Here is a 16,142-nt window from a genome sequence, read left to right as displayed (position 1 = left end):
CAAGGTAACAAGGGCATTTAAATTGTCATCCTTGGAAATGTGTTTTCTAACTTAAAAGGCTAGCATGCCACTAAGAGTAGAGAGGAAAAAGGGTATAATAACTGCAGGGGTGGAAGAAAACCATATCTGTCACATTGGTAGTACTCTCTGTACTCCTAGAGAATAAATTTTATATGTGATAACATATTACTTAAAAATTAAGATTCTTACTGTCCTTTACCTATGGTAAGCCCAAATATCTAACTGTGAATTTACAGTTAATTAATTAATTAATTTCTGATACCTATGTGCTTGACCTAATTCCATTTAAAAATCCAGCACATATAGATTTTCTACAAATGTTCTTCTGGTATAGAAAGCAACATAAAATAATGGGAAAGTATGTATTTTGGAATTTAGAAAACCTGAGTTCTTAGCTTTGCCTCTTCTTAGCTTTTCTTTATCTTTTCTTGGCTATGTGACCTGGGAAAATGATCTAGCCTCTCTGAAAAATGACAATGAATAAAAGAAGCTAGTGAAATAGTCCTGCTAGTAAATAAAGTAGTCCAACTAGTAAAATAGTTTAAATAGTAAAATAGTTCTAATAAAACTCCATTCAAGCATATGAAAAGATGCTCAACATCATATGTCCTTGGGGAATTTTGAATTAAAGCAACAATGAAAAACCACTACATACCAATTAGAATGGCCAAAATCCAGAACACTGACAACACCAAAAGCTGGTGAGGGTGTGGAGCAATAGGAAATCTCATCCATTGCTGATGGAAATGCAAAATGGTACAGCCACTTTGGAAGACAGTTTGGTGGTTTCTTACAAAAGTAAACATACTCTTATCATATGATCTGAAAATGGAATACCTTGGTATTTTTCCAAATGAGTTTTACCAAATTTATATCTATACAAAAACCTGTACATGGATGTTTATAATAACTTTATTCATAATTGACAAAACTTGGAAACAGCCATATACTTCAGTAGGTGAACGGGTGAATGGATAAATAAACTGGTACATCTAGACAATGGACTATTATTCAGCACTAAAACAAAATGAAGTATCAAGACATGAGAAGATATGGAGGAAACTTAAATGTAATTACTAAGTAAAATAAGTCAATATGAAAAGGCTACATTCTGTATGAATCCAACTATATGAATTCTGGAAAAGAGAAAACTACAGAGACAATAAAAAAGATCAGTGGTTATCAGATGTTAGAGGGGAGGGAAGGATGAATAGACAGAGCACAGAGGATTTTTAGGGCTTTGAAAATGTTCTGTATGATACCTCAATGGTGGACTATAATGTATCATTATATATCTGTGAAAACCCATAGAAAGTACAACACCAAGAATGAACCTTAATGTAAGCTATAGACTTTGAGTGATAATGATGTGTCAACATAGGGGCACCTGGCTGACTCAGTTGGTTAAGCAACTGACTCTGGATTTTGGCTCAGGTCATGATGTCAGGGTCGTGAGATCTAGCCCTATGTTGAGCTCCACACGTAGTGGAGAGTTGGCTTGAGATTCTCTCTTCCTCTCCCTCAACACCTCCCTACACTCACACATTCTCTCTCTCTCTCAAATAAATAAATAAATCTTTTAAAAATGATGTGTCAATGTAGATTTATCAAAAATAACAAATGTATTACTTTGGTGGGGAATGTTGATAGTGGGAGATGCTAGGTATGTGTGGAGTCAGGGAGTATATGGGAATTCTTTTCCACTCATATTTACTGTGAATCCAAAACTGTTCTAAAAAATAGTCTATTGAGGCACCTGGATGGTTCAGTTGGTTAAGCGTCCGACTCTTGATTTCAGCTCAGTTCATGGTCTTGGATTGTGGAATTGAAACTCCTGTTGGCTCTGCACTGGGCGTAGAGCTTGCTTGGGATTTTCTCTCTCTCTCTCTCCCTGTGCCCCTCTCCCTCCCTCTTTAAAAAAATGAAAATTAAGAAAAAATTAAAATTAAAAAAAGAAATTAAAAGTTCATTGAAAATTGTTCGAAGCTAAAATAACATTAAGAAGCTGATATTTACTAGGTTCCTTTTATTTAATTCTCAAAACAATTTTAAAAGAATTGTTAAATCTACTTAGAGATGAGAAAATTGAGTCAGAGAATTCAGTAATTTAGCAATCATTTATTCCACTAATATTTACTTAGCATTTACTATGTGTCAGGCAGTATTAAGCATGGGAGATACTAAAATTAATCAATATGGATGTTATATTCCAAACAAGTGAGACAAACAAAAAGCAAGTAAGTCAACAAATAAAATAACTTAAAAATGAATTAATTGAGGAAATAAAGTGTTGAGATAGGGAATAACAGGACTCCTTTAAATAAGTTCGGGAAAGATTTCACATTTAATTTGAACCTTAAAGGAAGGAAGGGAACTCACCATTTGAAGAACATTATAGACTCATAGTACAATATGTTAAAAGACTCTGAGGCAGAAAATTGCTTTGTATTTGAGAAACTGAAAGAAAACAGAATATTTAGAATTTAAGGAAAAGATGAAGTCAAAGGAGGAAATGTAGAATATAAGCCTTCATCATGATGAATATTTTATTCATTTAGCACATTTCCTGAGCGTGGTTGCCAGTCATTTTTATAGGCACTGAGATATATTAATGAATGTAATCTCTAATGTCCTTACACTCATGATTTATATTCTAAAAGGGGGAGAAAGAAACACACATCCCCAAAAAAGATAATTTAAATAATAATAAATAAACAGATAAATAATAAAACTTCATATTAAAGTAAATGCTATGAAGAAAACAAAACATTTGCAAAGAAAGAAGTAACTTAGAAGGAAATACATATATGTATATATGTATGTATGTATGTTTGTATGTATGTATGTATACACACACACACAATTTATATCTAGTGCTGAAGAATCGACATTTGAGCAGAGACCTGAATGACAAGAATGAAACAGCCATGTGAAGATCCTAGAAGGATCTTTCCAGTCAGAAAAGGGGGGGCAAGGAAGGCAAGACAAAGACCTCAAGTCAGGAATGAGTTTGGTAAGTTTGAGGAGCAGAAGGAAAACCAGTATATCTGGGATATAATGAGAGAGGAATGAAAAGCTAGGGTCAGAGAGGAAAGTGTGCAGGCCTGTGACCACCAGGGTAAGAAGTTTTGCCTTTTTTTTTTTTTTTTAGTTTTAATAAAAAGCCACTGTTGGGTTTTAAGCAGATGCATGATAAAATCATATTTAATTTTTAAAAGATCACGAAGACTTTCTATGGAGAATTGACTATGGGAACATAGAAATGGAAAGTAGAGGTAAGAGGCTACTATAGGAATCCATAGGGAAAATAAAGATTACATGAACCATGATGGAAGCAGGGAAGATGGAAGGAGCTTGATAAATTTGGGATATGTATTGATAGAATAACTTGCAGGATTTCCAAAGGATAGGATGAAGAAGTAGAGTGATTTCCTGGCTTTAGACTTGATCAATTTTATGAATGCTGGAGCCATTTGCCAATGTGAAAACAAGTGGTAAAACAGATTTCAGGGGTCATGGCAAGGAAATCGAATATTATTCTAAATGCATTGGTCATCTATTAGTTGGTTTGAAGTAGTGGTGGGGATATAATTAAATACATACTTTAAGATCATTTTGTTACACTTTAGTGAATGAACTAAAAGAAAGGGAAGCAAGGATGATGCCTCAGTAACTGGCTTGAGTAACTGGGTAGATGATGGTGTCATTTTTTGAAAGCAGAGAAAAGGTATACAAGTTTTAAGAAAAAGATGAATTCCATTTGGGGCACATTAAATGTGAGATGTCTGTGAGACATTAAGTGGTACTGACAAGTGCTGTTGGATATGTGTGCCTAAGGCTCACTACGAGAGGTCTGGGTCAGGTATATAAATTTTGGAGTCATCAGCTTAAGATGTTATTGAATTTAATGTGTGTGGGTAAGATCATTTAGGGACAAATTAAAAGAAAAAAAAGGGAGAGGGGCTATAACCAAGTGCTGAGGATCAACATTTAGAATAAGGTAAAAAAAAAAACCAAAAAAAACAGTAGCAAAAAATCCTGAGGGGAGTTCCCATTGTGGTAGGGGGAAGCCAAGGAAGAATATGTAGCACAAGCTAGAGAGGGGAGTGTTAAAAAGTACGTGTGTGTGTGTGTGTGGGGGGGGTGATAGTTCATTTTACAAATGCAGCTGAGAGGCTGAGTAAAAAGAGAATAAAGCCACATCTCTTTGATTCAGCAAATTGGAAGTTGTTAGTGCTGTGTCAAGATCAGTTAAGCGGAGTGAGTCTAGAAGTCACTCCAGTGGATGGACAGATAACTGGAACATTAAGGTAGCATGTGTAGACAAATCTTTCTGGATAGTTGTCTATAAAGAGAAACACAAAAATTAGGTTGTGGCAGAAGGCGGTCATGGGACTAAGTGAAAGTTATTGGAATAAGTATATATACTTTGAAACTGATTCTATGTAAAGGGACAGATTGGTTATGAAGGAGATACAAGATAACTCAGCTAATCAGGACTTGGAGCAAGTGAAAGGTGGTGGGAATATACTATGTATCATCCTTTTTGCCCCCAGATCCATCCTCCACTTTTCTTTGTTCTATTGTCTGTCCCAGGTATCTGATTTGTGTGGATTATATCAATAGATTCATGTATCCCCTGGCTTTTGATTCGATTTGACCAGTGGGAAGCTCCAGCAAGAGATCAAAGTGAGGGAGACAAATGAGGTCATGGTTTCTATCTACATGGAAACATTCTGTAGTTGGGTTAGACTGGTTGTATTTCTCAGCTGAAATCACTTCTCTGCTCAAAGTGGCATCCTGTGTTGGAACCCTTCCTAATACAAGAATCGGAACATAATTATTAGAACTGGCCCAATAAGCAGAGTTCTAGTTCCTCTATAGCAGTAGACAAAGGAAGAGAAAATGAATACAGGTAGATGAGTTTGGTGGGGTTTGCAGTGGGCATGTAAGGGCATGACATGTGATTGCTTTTGTTTTCTTTTTGAAGTAATCAACTAAGTATTAGAGCAGGAAGTTGTGAGGTTAAAGAAGAATGGATAAAATGTCCATCTCATAGAGTTGAAAATAGATCCTACCATAAAACGTTTGAGGGTATTAATTGTAAGTGTAAACAATTAGCATTGTTCAACTCTTTGGGAGTTGGCATGGTGAAAAAAAATGTCATGTAAGGCATGTTTTTTGTAAGGCCAAGTACGCTAGCACAAAAGTGGTGAGAGACTTGAAGATGTGTATAGCATAGAAATTATGCTAATGGACCATGAGATCTAGGCCAGACAAGGTTTGGAGGTCAGAAGTGAGGTTAGAAGGGGATTGATGGATAGTGGGAAAGTGTAGGGGGTCACTGGGTTAGAGGTCTTTATAGGACCAAAGAATTGTAGGGATGGGTGTGATTGAACAAGAGCTAGATGAATGAGATTTTAGAAATCTTAATATAGAGGGCGCCTGGGTGGCTCAGTTGATTAAGCGACTGCCTTTGGCTCAGGTCATGATCCTGGAGTCCCGGGATTGAGTCCCGCATCGGGCTCCCTGCTCAGCAGGGAGTCTGTTTCTCCCTCTGACCCTCCCCACTCTCATGCTCTCTCTATCCCATTCTCTCTCTCAAATAAATAAATAAAATCTTTAAAAAAAAAAAAGAAAAGAAATCTTAATATAGAGATAGATCATTTTCTGACAATTGCAGAGTGTAGCTGTGGTCATGGGAGAGAGAAGCTAAATCCTAGTGAGGGAAAGGATTTGACAATGAGGAGGTAAAAGGATGGAGACACCATGTTGGATGCTTCATGTAGGTGGATTTTGAATACATAGAGAATAATGATAAGAGTTGGGAAAGAAAGCAAAATTGTCATCCAGTAGGTAAACATTTGAAAAGTAAAGGCTTCCCTTCCCACTTAGTACATCTTCTGATTCAGATTTCACTGGATAACAGCAACTGTAAAGAGAGAGCATGGTAGAGTAAAATGGCATGAGCCTTAGAGGAGCAGAAGCATGAAGGAGGGAAGAAATGATCTGGGGGTAGCAATGAGGGGCAAGGAAGACACCAAATGTGCCTTTGTGCCTGAGTGATGGAAGGGTGACACTAAAGATAATCTCCATGAAAGAGGGCTGAAGGAGAAGCACTGTTATTGGGATATGGTCCAATAAAGCAGAAAGATGGAAGGGCATTCCAAAAATTAGTTGAAAATGTGGAAGAGTATGCTGATCTCTAAACAGGAGTTCTTTAACATTCAGTGGCAGTGTGTGGGAACATCAGAAGAACAGCAATTGGTCAGGCTAGAGTGTGTATGAAACAGTAGAGGGATAAGCCAGGTCAACAGATGGGAAGAAAAATGGAATTAGTCTTGTTTCTGAGGTGAGTATAGGCAAGAGGACACATTACTATCATATCCAAATGCCCTTAGGTGTGATGACCGTCATGGGATGATTGCTGTTCTCCAGGGGTCAGGAAGAGGGTAATCACCTTTCTAGACAGACTGGCAGGGCAACCTCCTCTAAATTTTTCCACTCTGCAGCATCTTTCTCTAAGAGAACAAATTCCAGAGGCTTTACCCATGGTCAGATAGTAAGTATTAGAGCCAATTGCACTCTGGTTTATTCACAGGATACCATGTTCCACCTGCCCCACAAAAATATGCTAACACATGGATTCTCTTAGTACTTAATTAAACATGAATTTTTAATAGGGCCTGTTGTGCAGAGCCTTACAGGATTTGGCTCCTCACTCTCTCTTCATTTGGACCTTATTCAACTGATTCCCTCACTTCCTGGATGTGACTTCAGTCACTCTGATGGCAAGAGTCCTCTTTCTGGAACACGCCAGGATCATATTGGCCTCAAGGCTTTTACTTGCTGTGTCCTTGACCTGAAATGCTCTTCTTTCAGATTTTCAAATGGCTAAACTCTTTCTCATCTTTTAGGTTCTACCTCATCTCTCATCTCCTCAGTAAAGACTTCCAGACATATTACTCAATATTGTCTTGTCCTCTCTTATCTTGCCAAGTACCTTAAGGTTGTTCTGTATCCTATTGCCCTATTTTATGCTTTCATGCCATTTATCAGCATCAGAAGTTATGTGTTCTATTTCTTTAGACATTTATTATTGATTTCTTCATCTATATCATGAACTTTATGACTCAGAAATTTCTCTTTTATATAGAGGAGGGCTGGCTCCTAGTATAGGTGCTCCATAAAATGTTGTTGGATGAATGCATAAACACTTGATAAATGTTGTTTCTTTTTCTATATTCCAAGTAAGTTACTATTTTTTTCTATAAATATAGTAGTTACAATTTTTATATTTGTTAGGACGAAATGTGGTAATATATAAAAGTCCCTACTCCAGTTTTCAGTGCATAGTAGGCAATTAGGTAGTGAGTTTTTTTCATTCTTTCATCAATATATCCCACTGAAATAGCACAGCAGATATTGAATAAGTGATATGATTCAAATTGGGATATTGTAATCATGTGAAATTGGATCTTATGTATTACGTATTTTTTTTTAAAAGATTTTATTTATTTGAGAGAGAAAGAATGAGAGAGAGAGCACATGAGAGGGGGGAGGGTCAGAGGGAGAAGCAGACTCCCTGCCGAGCAGGGACCCAATGTGGGACTCGATCCAGGGACTCCAGGATCATGACCTGAGCCGAAGGCAGTCGCTTAACCAACTGAGCCACCCAGGCGCCCTGTATTACGTATTTTATAGCATATATCACATTATATATTACTTCTTACATATGATATAAGATAAAAACATATTTTTATTTTATAGTCATGGTGAAATTATTATAGTTAAATATTCTCTTTTGAAGCACAAATATTCCCAAAGTAGTCTGCCTTCTTAGGATTTCACCCTATATTAATTACAATTAGCAAAAATAAAATTGTTGTTGTAAATTAATGTGAAATATTCTATCTTCTAAGGCAAGCTATAATTCTCATAGTTTCATGATTAACTAATACCTCCTACCTTCATGTTTACTGTTTCCAGGAAGAACCCTATGTCCTGTTTAAGAAATCTGACAAGCCTCTCTATGGGAATGATCGATTTGAGGGCTACTGCATTGACCTCCTCAGAGAGTTATCTACAATCCTTGGCTTTACATATGAAATTAGACTTGTGGAGGATGGGAAATATGGAGCTCAGGATGATGCCAATGGACAGTGGAATGGAATGGTCCGTGAACTGATTGATCATGTAAGTCTCTTTTCTCATTATTATCATTACCTCTGGTTGACTTCTAAAAGGTTTACTTTTTAAGAATTTTTTGATGGTCAGGGGTTAATGACAAGAGCAATAATATATTTCAAGTATGTATATCCTTAAATAATTCTATTGAAAATATATATTATTTTTGCCCTTAAATATAAAGAATCTAAGAGGGATGTGTGGTTCTATTGGAGACAGTTGTCTGTTTTAAATTAACTAGTATTTAGTGATTTAATATCTTAAAATATTTAGTTGTAATTTGCAAATTACAATGTGGATGCCCAACAATTTATTTCTTTTTCACTTTTATAATGCTAAGTTCATAATCAACAGAAAGAATAGTGATGCAAACTCTAAATTTTATGATAAAAATTTCCTAGACTAGGATAGGATACTTCTTATCTTTATTTTTTATTTTTGATATTTCTTATCTTTAGAGGATACGATAGTTCTTATCTTCAGAGTAGAGATGAAAGAAATCTATAAGGATAGAATATGATACTGTATCAAAATAAAGCAAGTATATTAAGCATATTGAAGCAGGAGGATAGACATTTTATTTTAGTTAGTTAATTGAATAAGCCAGACATTCCTTCTTTGGCATTATTTCATAACTTAGAATTTTATAACTGATAATTTTCATTTATAATGAAAGCATTATTCCATAATTTCTCAGTCAGTAATGTCAATTAACTCATCCCTTTGAAATATGCTCTTATGTAAAAAAATAATAACATTGCCTTTGGTTTTGTGTTTTGTAATATTTAAGTTTCTTTTGACATTTTGCATAATATTAAGGCATGTAATCCTTGCTAAATATTCTACAAAATAACAAAATATATTTTCCTTTAAAATACAGTGTGAACTAGGGTGCCTGGGTGGCTCACTTGGTTAAGCGTCTGCCTTTGGCTCAGGTCATGATCCTGGGATCCTGGGATCGAGTCCCACATCAGGCTCCCTGCTCATCTGGAAACCTGCTTCTCCATCTCACCCCCACCCCTGGCTCATGCTCTTTCTCTCTCTTGCTATTTCTCTCTCTCTCAAATAGATAAAAATCTTAAAAAAAAAAATACAATGTGAACTGTATCCTAAATGAAAGTTCTTACTAATGGAAGTAGCAAATATAGGCAGTTTTTGCAGCATTTTGAAATATTTCATTGCTATTAATTATGAAGTTCATTATCGAGAATAAGGGAATAAGAGAGATCTGAATCTAGCTATATGTATGTATGTGTGATGTATGTATGTATCTCTCTGTTTATCTATCTATATATCATCTCTCTATCAAGAAGGAGATGTTAGGCTTTGGTTAGAAGCAGAAAAACAACACAATCATTTTTAAAATTTATTTTTCTTTAAATCTTCAACATACTTCTTTTAATGATTTGAAATTTACTCAGTAAGGTCCTAAAGTTCTAGACTCGATCAATTATTTTTAAAAAATTCTGCTTAAACGATCCATTTATATTTTAACTTTGTAAAATCCATTAATGATGATGACAATGTATATGATTTGGAATCAAATATAAAACCTTAAGCTTTATGTTCATTTCTATTAATATAGCAGTAACCATCAAAAATCTTAATTCAAGCTGGTTTAAGCAAAAATGTTAATTTTTTGGTTGGCATATTTGAGAAGTCCAGAGGTAGTGTGGCTGGATTTAGATTATCAATATTCAGTTTTTCTGATATTTTGCCTCAATTTAGTCTTTGCTTCCTTTTATTTATTTTACTCTTGGACATGTGCCTCCCAACATGTGGCAAGAACAATTGCCACCAACAGTTCTAGATCAAACATCCAGGTAGAAGTAAAACACCTGGATGGTGTTTCATCAAGAGACCCCAAATTTGTTTTCATTGGCCTGAGGTAGGTCATAAACTAAATCCTGAACCAGTTATCCCATTCAGAAGGAAGTGTTATTCTCACTGGATAGTGTGGGAGCATATATATTCATTCAAGAAAGTAGGAGGTGGGGTCAACCTCTTTTTAGAACCATGTAGATTTAGATTTGAGGAACTATGGGTTTTTAAAGGAAAATTAGGATTTTTATACCTGAAGAAAGTAGAGTGGATGCTGCACAGATCAATACAATGGATATCCACTATCAGACCTTTGCGTAAGTAGCTTATATGAAGCTTTTATTTTAGTCAGCGCACAGGAGTTTTAGATCACCAGTGCCTTTATGTATATATTTGTCATAGGTGTTCAATTAATGCTCTTTTAATTAAGCTTTTTGAGATTCAAAATGGATTGAAGGTTTTAGTTTTCTAGAATTTGTTCCTTTTTGCTTTCTTATCTATATTTCTTCAAGGAAATTAAAAGTAGAAAATGAAGGTTAGGAAATAATTATTTAGATCTATGGCATAAAAGATGATAGAACACCAAATAAGGGAATAGTAAGGGGGATATTATCGGTTAATATTGGTTTCTCAAGAAAATTACCTGTGGTATTGAGTTGAGACCACTGATGAAGGCTTCAAGTTACTGAATCATTCTATTCTTCTTGGTGCCAAATCTGTCACTTCACCTTCCATTTTTCCCTTACTAGTATCCCCTTTCTTGGTGCCCTCCTCATGTCTCATATTGCTGATCTAGCCTTGGTTTTTCATATTTAGCACGAGTCATATTAAAATAGAATGATGATTACAGTCGGTATATTTTTCTTTGTACAACCTCAACCTGGTTTGCATATTTATGAATATGTTAATTTCAACACAAGATAGTAACTCCTACTGATAACCAGATAAATACCCTAAACTTCTTGCTCTCATTGCTTTCCTTGGATAAGCTTACCTTGTCTCATAGTTTGATTACCTTTCTCCTACTGAAATTTTACCATTCTATATCTTCAGCCCTGAGCCTTAGACCCATATATCAACCCACCTGTTATATTTTTTGCTTAAATGTTTCATAAGCATCTCAAAGGTAGCATATTCCAGACTGAATTTATTATTTCTCTTTCTTGAAGCTTTCCTTTTTGAAGAGTTTCCTAGTACATGGAGCAATGATTCAATAGATTTCCCAAGCCAAAATTTAGTAGTCATTTTTTTATCATCATTTTTAAATTATTTCTCACTCCACCATGTTCTATTGAGTGTGCTCCTTAAATAATTTCAAAACTTGCCTACTTTTCTCCATCTCCACTGTCATCTGGAATAATAACCCAATATGAGGTCCTTTCCTTTCTAATCCATTATCTGTGTGTGTGGGTGTGTATGTGTGTGTATTACTGAAAGATTTTATGCAAGAAGAGGGCATGATCAGAGTTTCCTGTTTCAGAAGGAAACTCTGATCATGCCCTTCTCTTGCAATAAAATCTTTCAGTAGTTTCCATTGTTCTAAGGATATAGGACCAACTATATATTTATAAAAACCCTTCCATATTTGGTCATTGTTTATCTGTTATGGAAATCTTCTTTTTACCCTTCAGATCTAGTCTCAGATCTTTTCCACCATACTTTCTATATTGGGAGGTTGTCTTACATGGTGTAAATCAACAGGGTTCCCAGCAAGAGATCCAAGGGAGGGAAGAGAGTGAGGTCAGAATATTTATTTCCCTCCTCACTCCCTGAGATGTTGCCTTGAGCTGGCTGCGTCCTTACAAGGAACTTCAGTTTCTCATTATGATGCCTGCTCTGCACAAATCTCTCTCCTGTTCTCAGTTCCAGTTTACACCATACATAGCTTTGTTTCTTCAGATCTTAGGAGTAGTTACAGTTTAGCTGCTGTTAGCCTTAGGATCCTGCACTACCCCTTAAAATTTCCTGACACCAGTGGTCTTTGAAGTGTGTTCCACAGACCTGCAGAATCAGTATCAGTTTCAGACTTGCTAGAAATGCAAATTTTCAGGCCCTACCCTAGAACTACTAAATCTAAAACTCTGGGGTGGAGACTGGTAGTCTTTCTTTTAACAAGCTTCAGTGGTGATTCTGATATTCTCTGAAGTTTGAGAATCAATGTCCTACCCACCACCCAGACTTGTGTAATTAACTAGTTCCTTTGTAAATAAATCCTGCTCAGTTATTATCATTTGAGTGTGCCATCTGTTTTCTATTGAGACTCTATTTGGCACACCTTTCTATATTTTCATCTATTCTGCCCTCTCCAGCCAAACCCATGTGGACTTTTTTAAGTCTTGTTCTCTTTTGCTTCTAGGCTAGTTCTCTGTGCATCACTCTCCTCAACCTCCACCTCAATCACTTCATCTGAATTATTTCTATTTAACTTTGGAAACACTTCCCCAGTGATGCTTCCCCACCCCACCCCAGAAAGCCCACCTGCTATGAGTTTTTACACTACCCTTCTTGCATAACATCTGTCGAACTTTAATTACCAACTTCATAATATCTGTCATACTTATTTATATGTAAGTTGTATGGTAGTTATACAATCAATCAGGACAATTTCAGGTGCAGGTGTCAGAAACATGTCTGAAAATAGCTTACAAAAATATACTTTTTTAAAAGTCCCATAATACTAATGGTAGTTCTCACTTCAAGTGTAGTTGACTCCAGGGTCTTACAGTATGTCATTAATGATTGACCTTTCTTTTGCTGCCTTGTTATCTCTTGGCTTTACTCTCCTCTCTGTATGTTTTATTCTTTTTTTTTTTTTTAGATTTTATTTATTTGAGAGAGAGAGACAGAGATAGTGAGAGAGAGAGCACAAGTGGGGAGGAGAGGGAGAAGCAGGCTCCCCACAGAGCAGGGAGCCCAATGTGGGACTCGATCCCAGGATCCTGGGATCATGACCTGAGCCGAAGGCAGACGCTTAACTGACTGAGCCACCCAGGCGCCCTCTGTATGTTTTATTCTTAAGTACTACCTTCCATATGGTGACAAAGGTGAACTATGGTGGCTCTAGGCCAATGGTTATCAACCACGGGGAGGTTTTTGTTTTTGTTTTTTTCCCCAAGAGACATTTGGCAATGTCAAAAGACATTTTTTATCATCTTAAGGATGTGAGGGAGATGCTGCTACTGCCATCTAAGGGTAGAAGCTAGTGGTGCTAACCTCTAAACAATGTGCAAGATAGCCCCTCACACACAAAAAGAATTATTTGGCCCCAATATCAATCATGCTGAACTAAAGAAACTCTACTTTGGGCTTACCTGGTTCTTAAATCTCTCCTTTTGAAAGAGATAGAGGTCTTCTTTTGCCAAAGTTTCAGCAAAATCCATGGTGGGGTTTGGGTTAGGGTGGGAGGGGTATCAATTGGGTCAGCTTGGACAAGATGCTCATTCTCTGAACTAATCCAAAAGGCTAAAATTGGGGAGGTGGTAGTTGGAATAGCCAGACTTGGGTCATGTGTCCATACCTGAAACTATGGGATAGAGTCAGACCCATCTAAATTATGCTACTTATTTTTATATGAATTTGGGTGCAGAGGTAACTAATATTTCTCTTATATGAACTATGTGCTAGTCCATTTTCTAATTTTTTTTTAGGCTTTACTAGGTTAAGTAGAAGGGAGATAACCATCAAGAGGCTATATTTACACAAGTGTTGTGATGAAGAAATACAGATAAAAATAAAATCTCTTTCCAACCCAGAAAACCTTTCCATAAAGGTAGATGAAAAATAAAATAATTTTATTAATGAATAAGCATTAAACCATAATGAGATGCACAGCACAGGCAATTCACTAAGAGATTGGAAAAACAAAGAAACCTTACTCTTTTTTATAGCCAAGAAGGCACAACCCATTGCATACATGTTCTCAAGTTAAACAATACCTAGTCCTCAAGTAAGAAGGCTTGAAAGCACCATTTATCACATATAGTTCCTCCTAAATTCATTTGGAAACTGGGGTGACCATCTGTGTTAGCTAATCGGTTTTATCCAACAGAAAAATAAACTTCTCAGGTCTTTATGAGAAAGGTGGGCTTTAGGCTCCCACCCACCAAAGTTAGGCTCCTCCTCTCCCACAAAAAAATAGGCTGTTATCTTCCATGGTGATTACATTTCAAAAAGATACTTCCCAGATCCTTGGGAAAGGCATTCATGGGTCATAAAGCTGGCAAGAGGCTTAATTAACTTTTTATCTCAGAGAGAAAGGACTTACAAGTTTTCTAAAATAAATGTTCTAAGAAAAGGGGAGAATTGAGCCTCCTGTGTTTAATTTGTATTTGCCTGTACAGTTGCAAGTCTTTGTTATTTTAGTAAAGTTGGTCTTAACCACCTTCTTCTCCATATCTCCTTTTTGAGAAAATCCTCAATGTACAGGGCTTGGTATAATCTCTCAAATTTATTATGATCTAATGAGAGATGATTCCTTGGTGATGTAATATGAAGATACAAGAAAGATATTAGGAGAATGTGGCTCCCTGAGGCAGTTAGTCCTAAAAAGTGACAAGCCTTCCCCCTGAAAGCACCTTCCTCTTCTATCATCTCCACGGTAAGCCTGCACAACATGGCATACTAGTAAGTCCCTGTGAAGGCAGATGTGGGTTCAAATCCTAATTCTTCTGCTATGTAGTTTTATGCCTTGGGCACATTGCCTTAAGCTCTTTGATCCTTATTGTTCTCAAAAATAAAATAGATAATATCATATTAATAATTAGGAAGATATATATAAATTCCCTAATGCAGTGCCTGACAGATAGTAGATAAGCAATACAGACACATTAAGTACAAAATTTGTGTCTTCTTACTTATTCTTTCTACTATATTGTTAATGAGGATTCTTGTTGAGGACTAAAAAGTAAAACATGTCGACACTCTTACAGTGTGAAAAAAGTAGGGATTAGGGTTGCTATTGATATTAATTTTGAATCAGAGTCAGTAATATCGACATTGTTTTAATAGTAAAACTGTTTATTAATTGGAACCTTTGGTGTTCAAATATCTCATTACTTTTCTACCCAAATGATCTATGTCTTGGTGGTTTTATATTAGAATTAAATATAGGGAAGAATTAATAGAGAGTCAAATTTAGTGTGAGATTAGCAATGGGGAAGATAAATGGTGGTGAGGAGGGATGGTATTTAGGATACCGGCAAAGCAGAGACACCCAATTTAAAAAAATTACTATTTAATATATATGTTTTTTAAATCAAAGTAATCATTATAGGTAAAATCAAAACATGTTTGGACCTCCTTGTATTTATTTTATGGTTTGGTAATGTGTCATATTTGAATTCTATTAAAACTGAAAGTGAAGAGCTATATTATCCTTGCTTAAATCTTTTAAAATCTCAATCCAGCACTTCTTAAATATATTTTTAAAATAAAAATCACTCAGAAACAAATGATTTGGTAAATTTCAAAAAAAGAAATATTGGTAGCATATGTCCTACTACAGAGGAAGTAGAGGAGCAACCTAGGCAGTTCTCCCTTTTTATAGGTGACCTGCTTCTTTAGGTCTTTCCATCAGGCTATCTATTGAGTTTTTATGCTGATTGGTGCCATGGGCCATTTTATTTGAAGTTTGTTGGGCAGCTATAAAAGTTGATATTTTTTGTGAGTCATTAGACTAATTAAAATCTAAATCAGGACACTATTTTACCTTATCAGTTCGCTGCATCTGTGGTCCTCTGTATAGTGCTATATACTTAGTTGTATTCATTTGCTTCCAATATCCTGAAAATAATCGGGAGATACAAATAGTACAATTGCGAAGTGTTCAGCATTAAAGAATATTTACTGAAAGAATGGCATAAGTGTTCAACAGTGTTCCACAACAAATGTTAAACTCAAGCACCACTCTCCTTAGAGAAAATGCTACATATTTTCCAAATGCTTTTATTTTTATGTTGCCTTCCAAGGCCCCAATGAAAGTTTCCATTCAAGGACCAAGTAAAGAAATACACAGTGACCGCCTTTCCTTTTGAAATTAAAGCATCGGAACTTTTTATATAAATTTTATGAAATACGTTATAAAGTGTTTCAGTCTTAAACCAAAGTTAGCTATT

At 35.8% G+C, this 16,142-nt stretch overlaps 1 protein-coding gene across 4 annotated transcripts in view; it reads left to right on the top strand.

The window, feature by feature from the left end:
• The window catches only part of GRIK2 (glutamate ionotropic receptor kainate type subunit 2), a 1,096,112-nt gene that overhangs the window by 883,203 nt on the left and 196,767 nt on the right, over positions 1–16,142 (top strand). For all 4 annotated transcript variants that reach the window (XM_078054938.1, XM_078054939.1, XM_078054940.1 and 1 more), the window contains one exon: positions 8,011–8,217. In XM_078054938.1, coding sequence (XP_077911064.1) covers positions 8,011–8,217 — 207 coding nt within the window. The remainder of the gene's footprint in view (positions 1–8,010; positions 8,218–16,142) is intronic.

This window comes from Halichoerus grypus, chromosome 9 (genome assembly GCF_964656455.1).
Source record: "Halichoerus grypus chromosome 9, mHalGry1.hap1.1, whole genome shotgun sequence".
NCBI lineage: Eukaryota > Metazoa > Chordata > Mammalia > Carnivora > Phocidae > Halichoerus > Halichoerus grypus.
The sequence above is the reverse complement of the archived record's forward strand: the minus strand, read 5'-3'. Positions and strand labels throughout refer to the sequence as shown.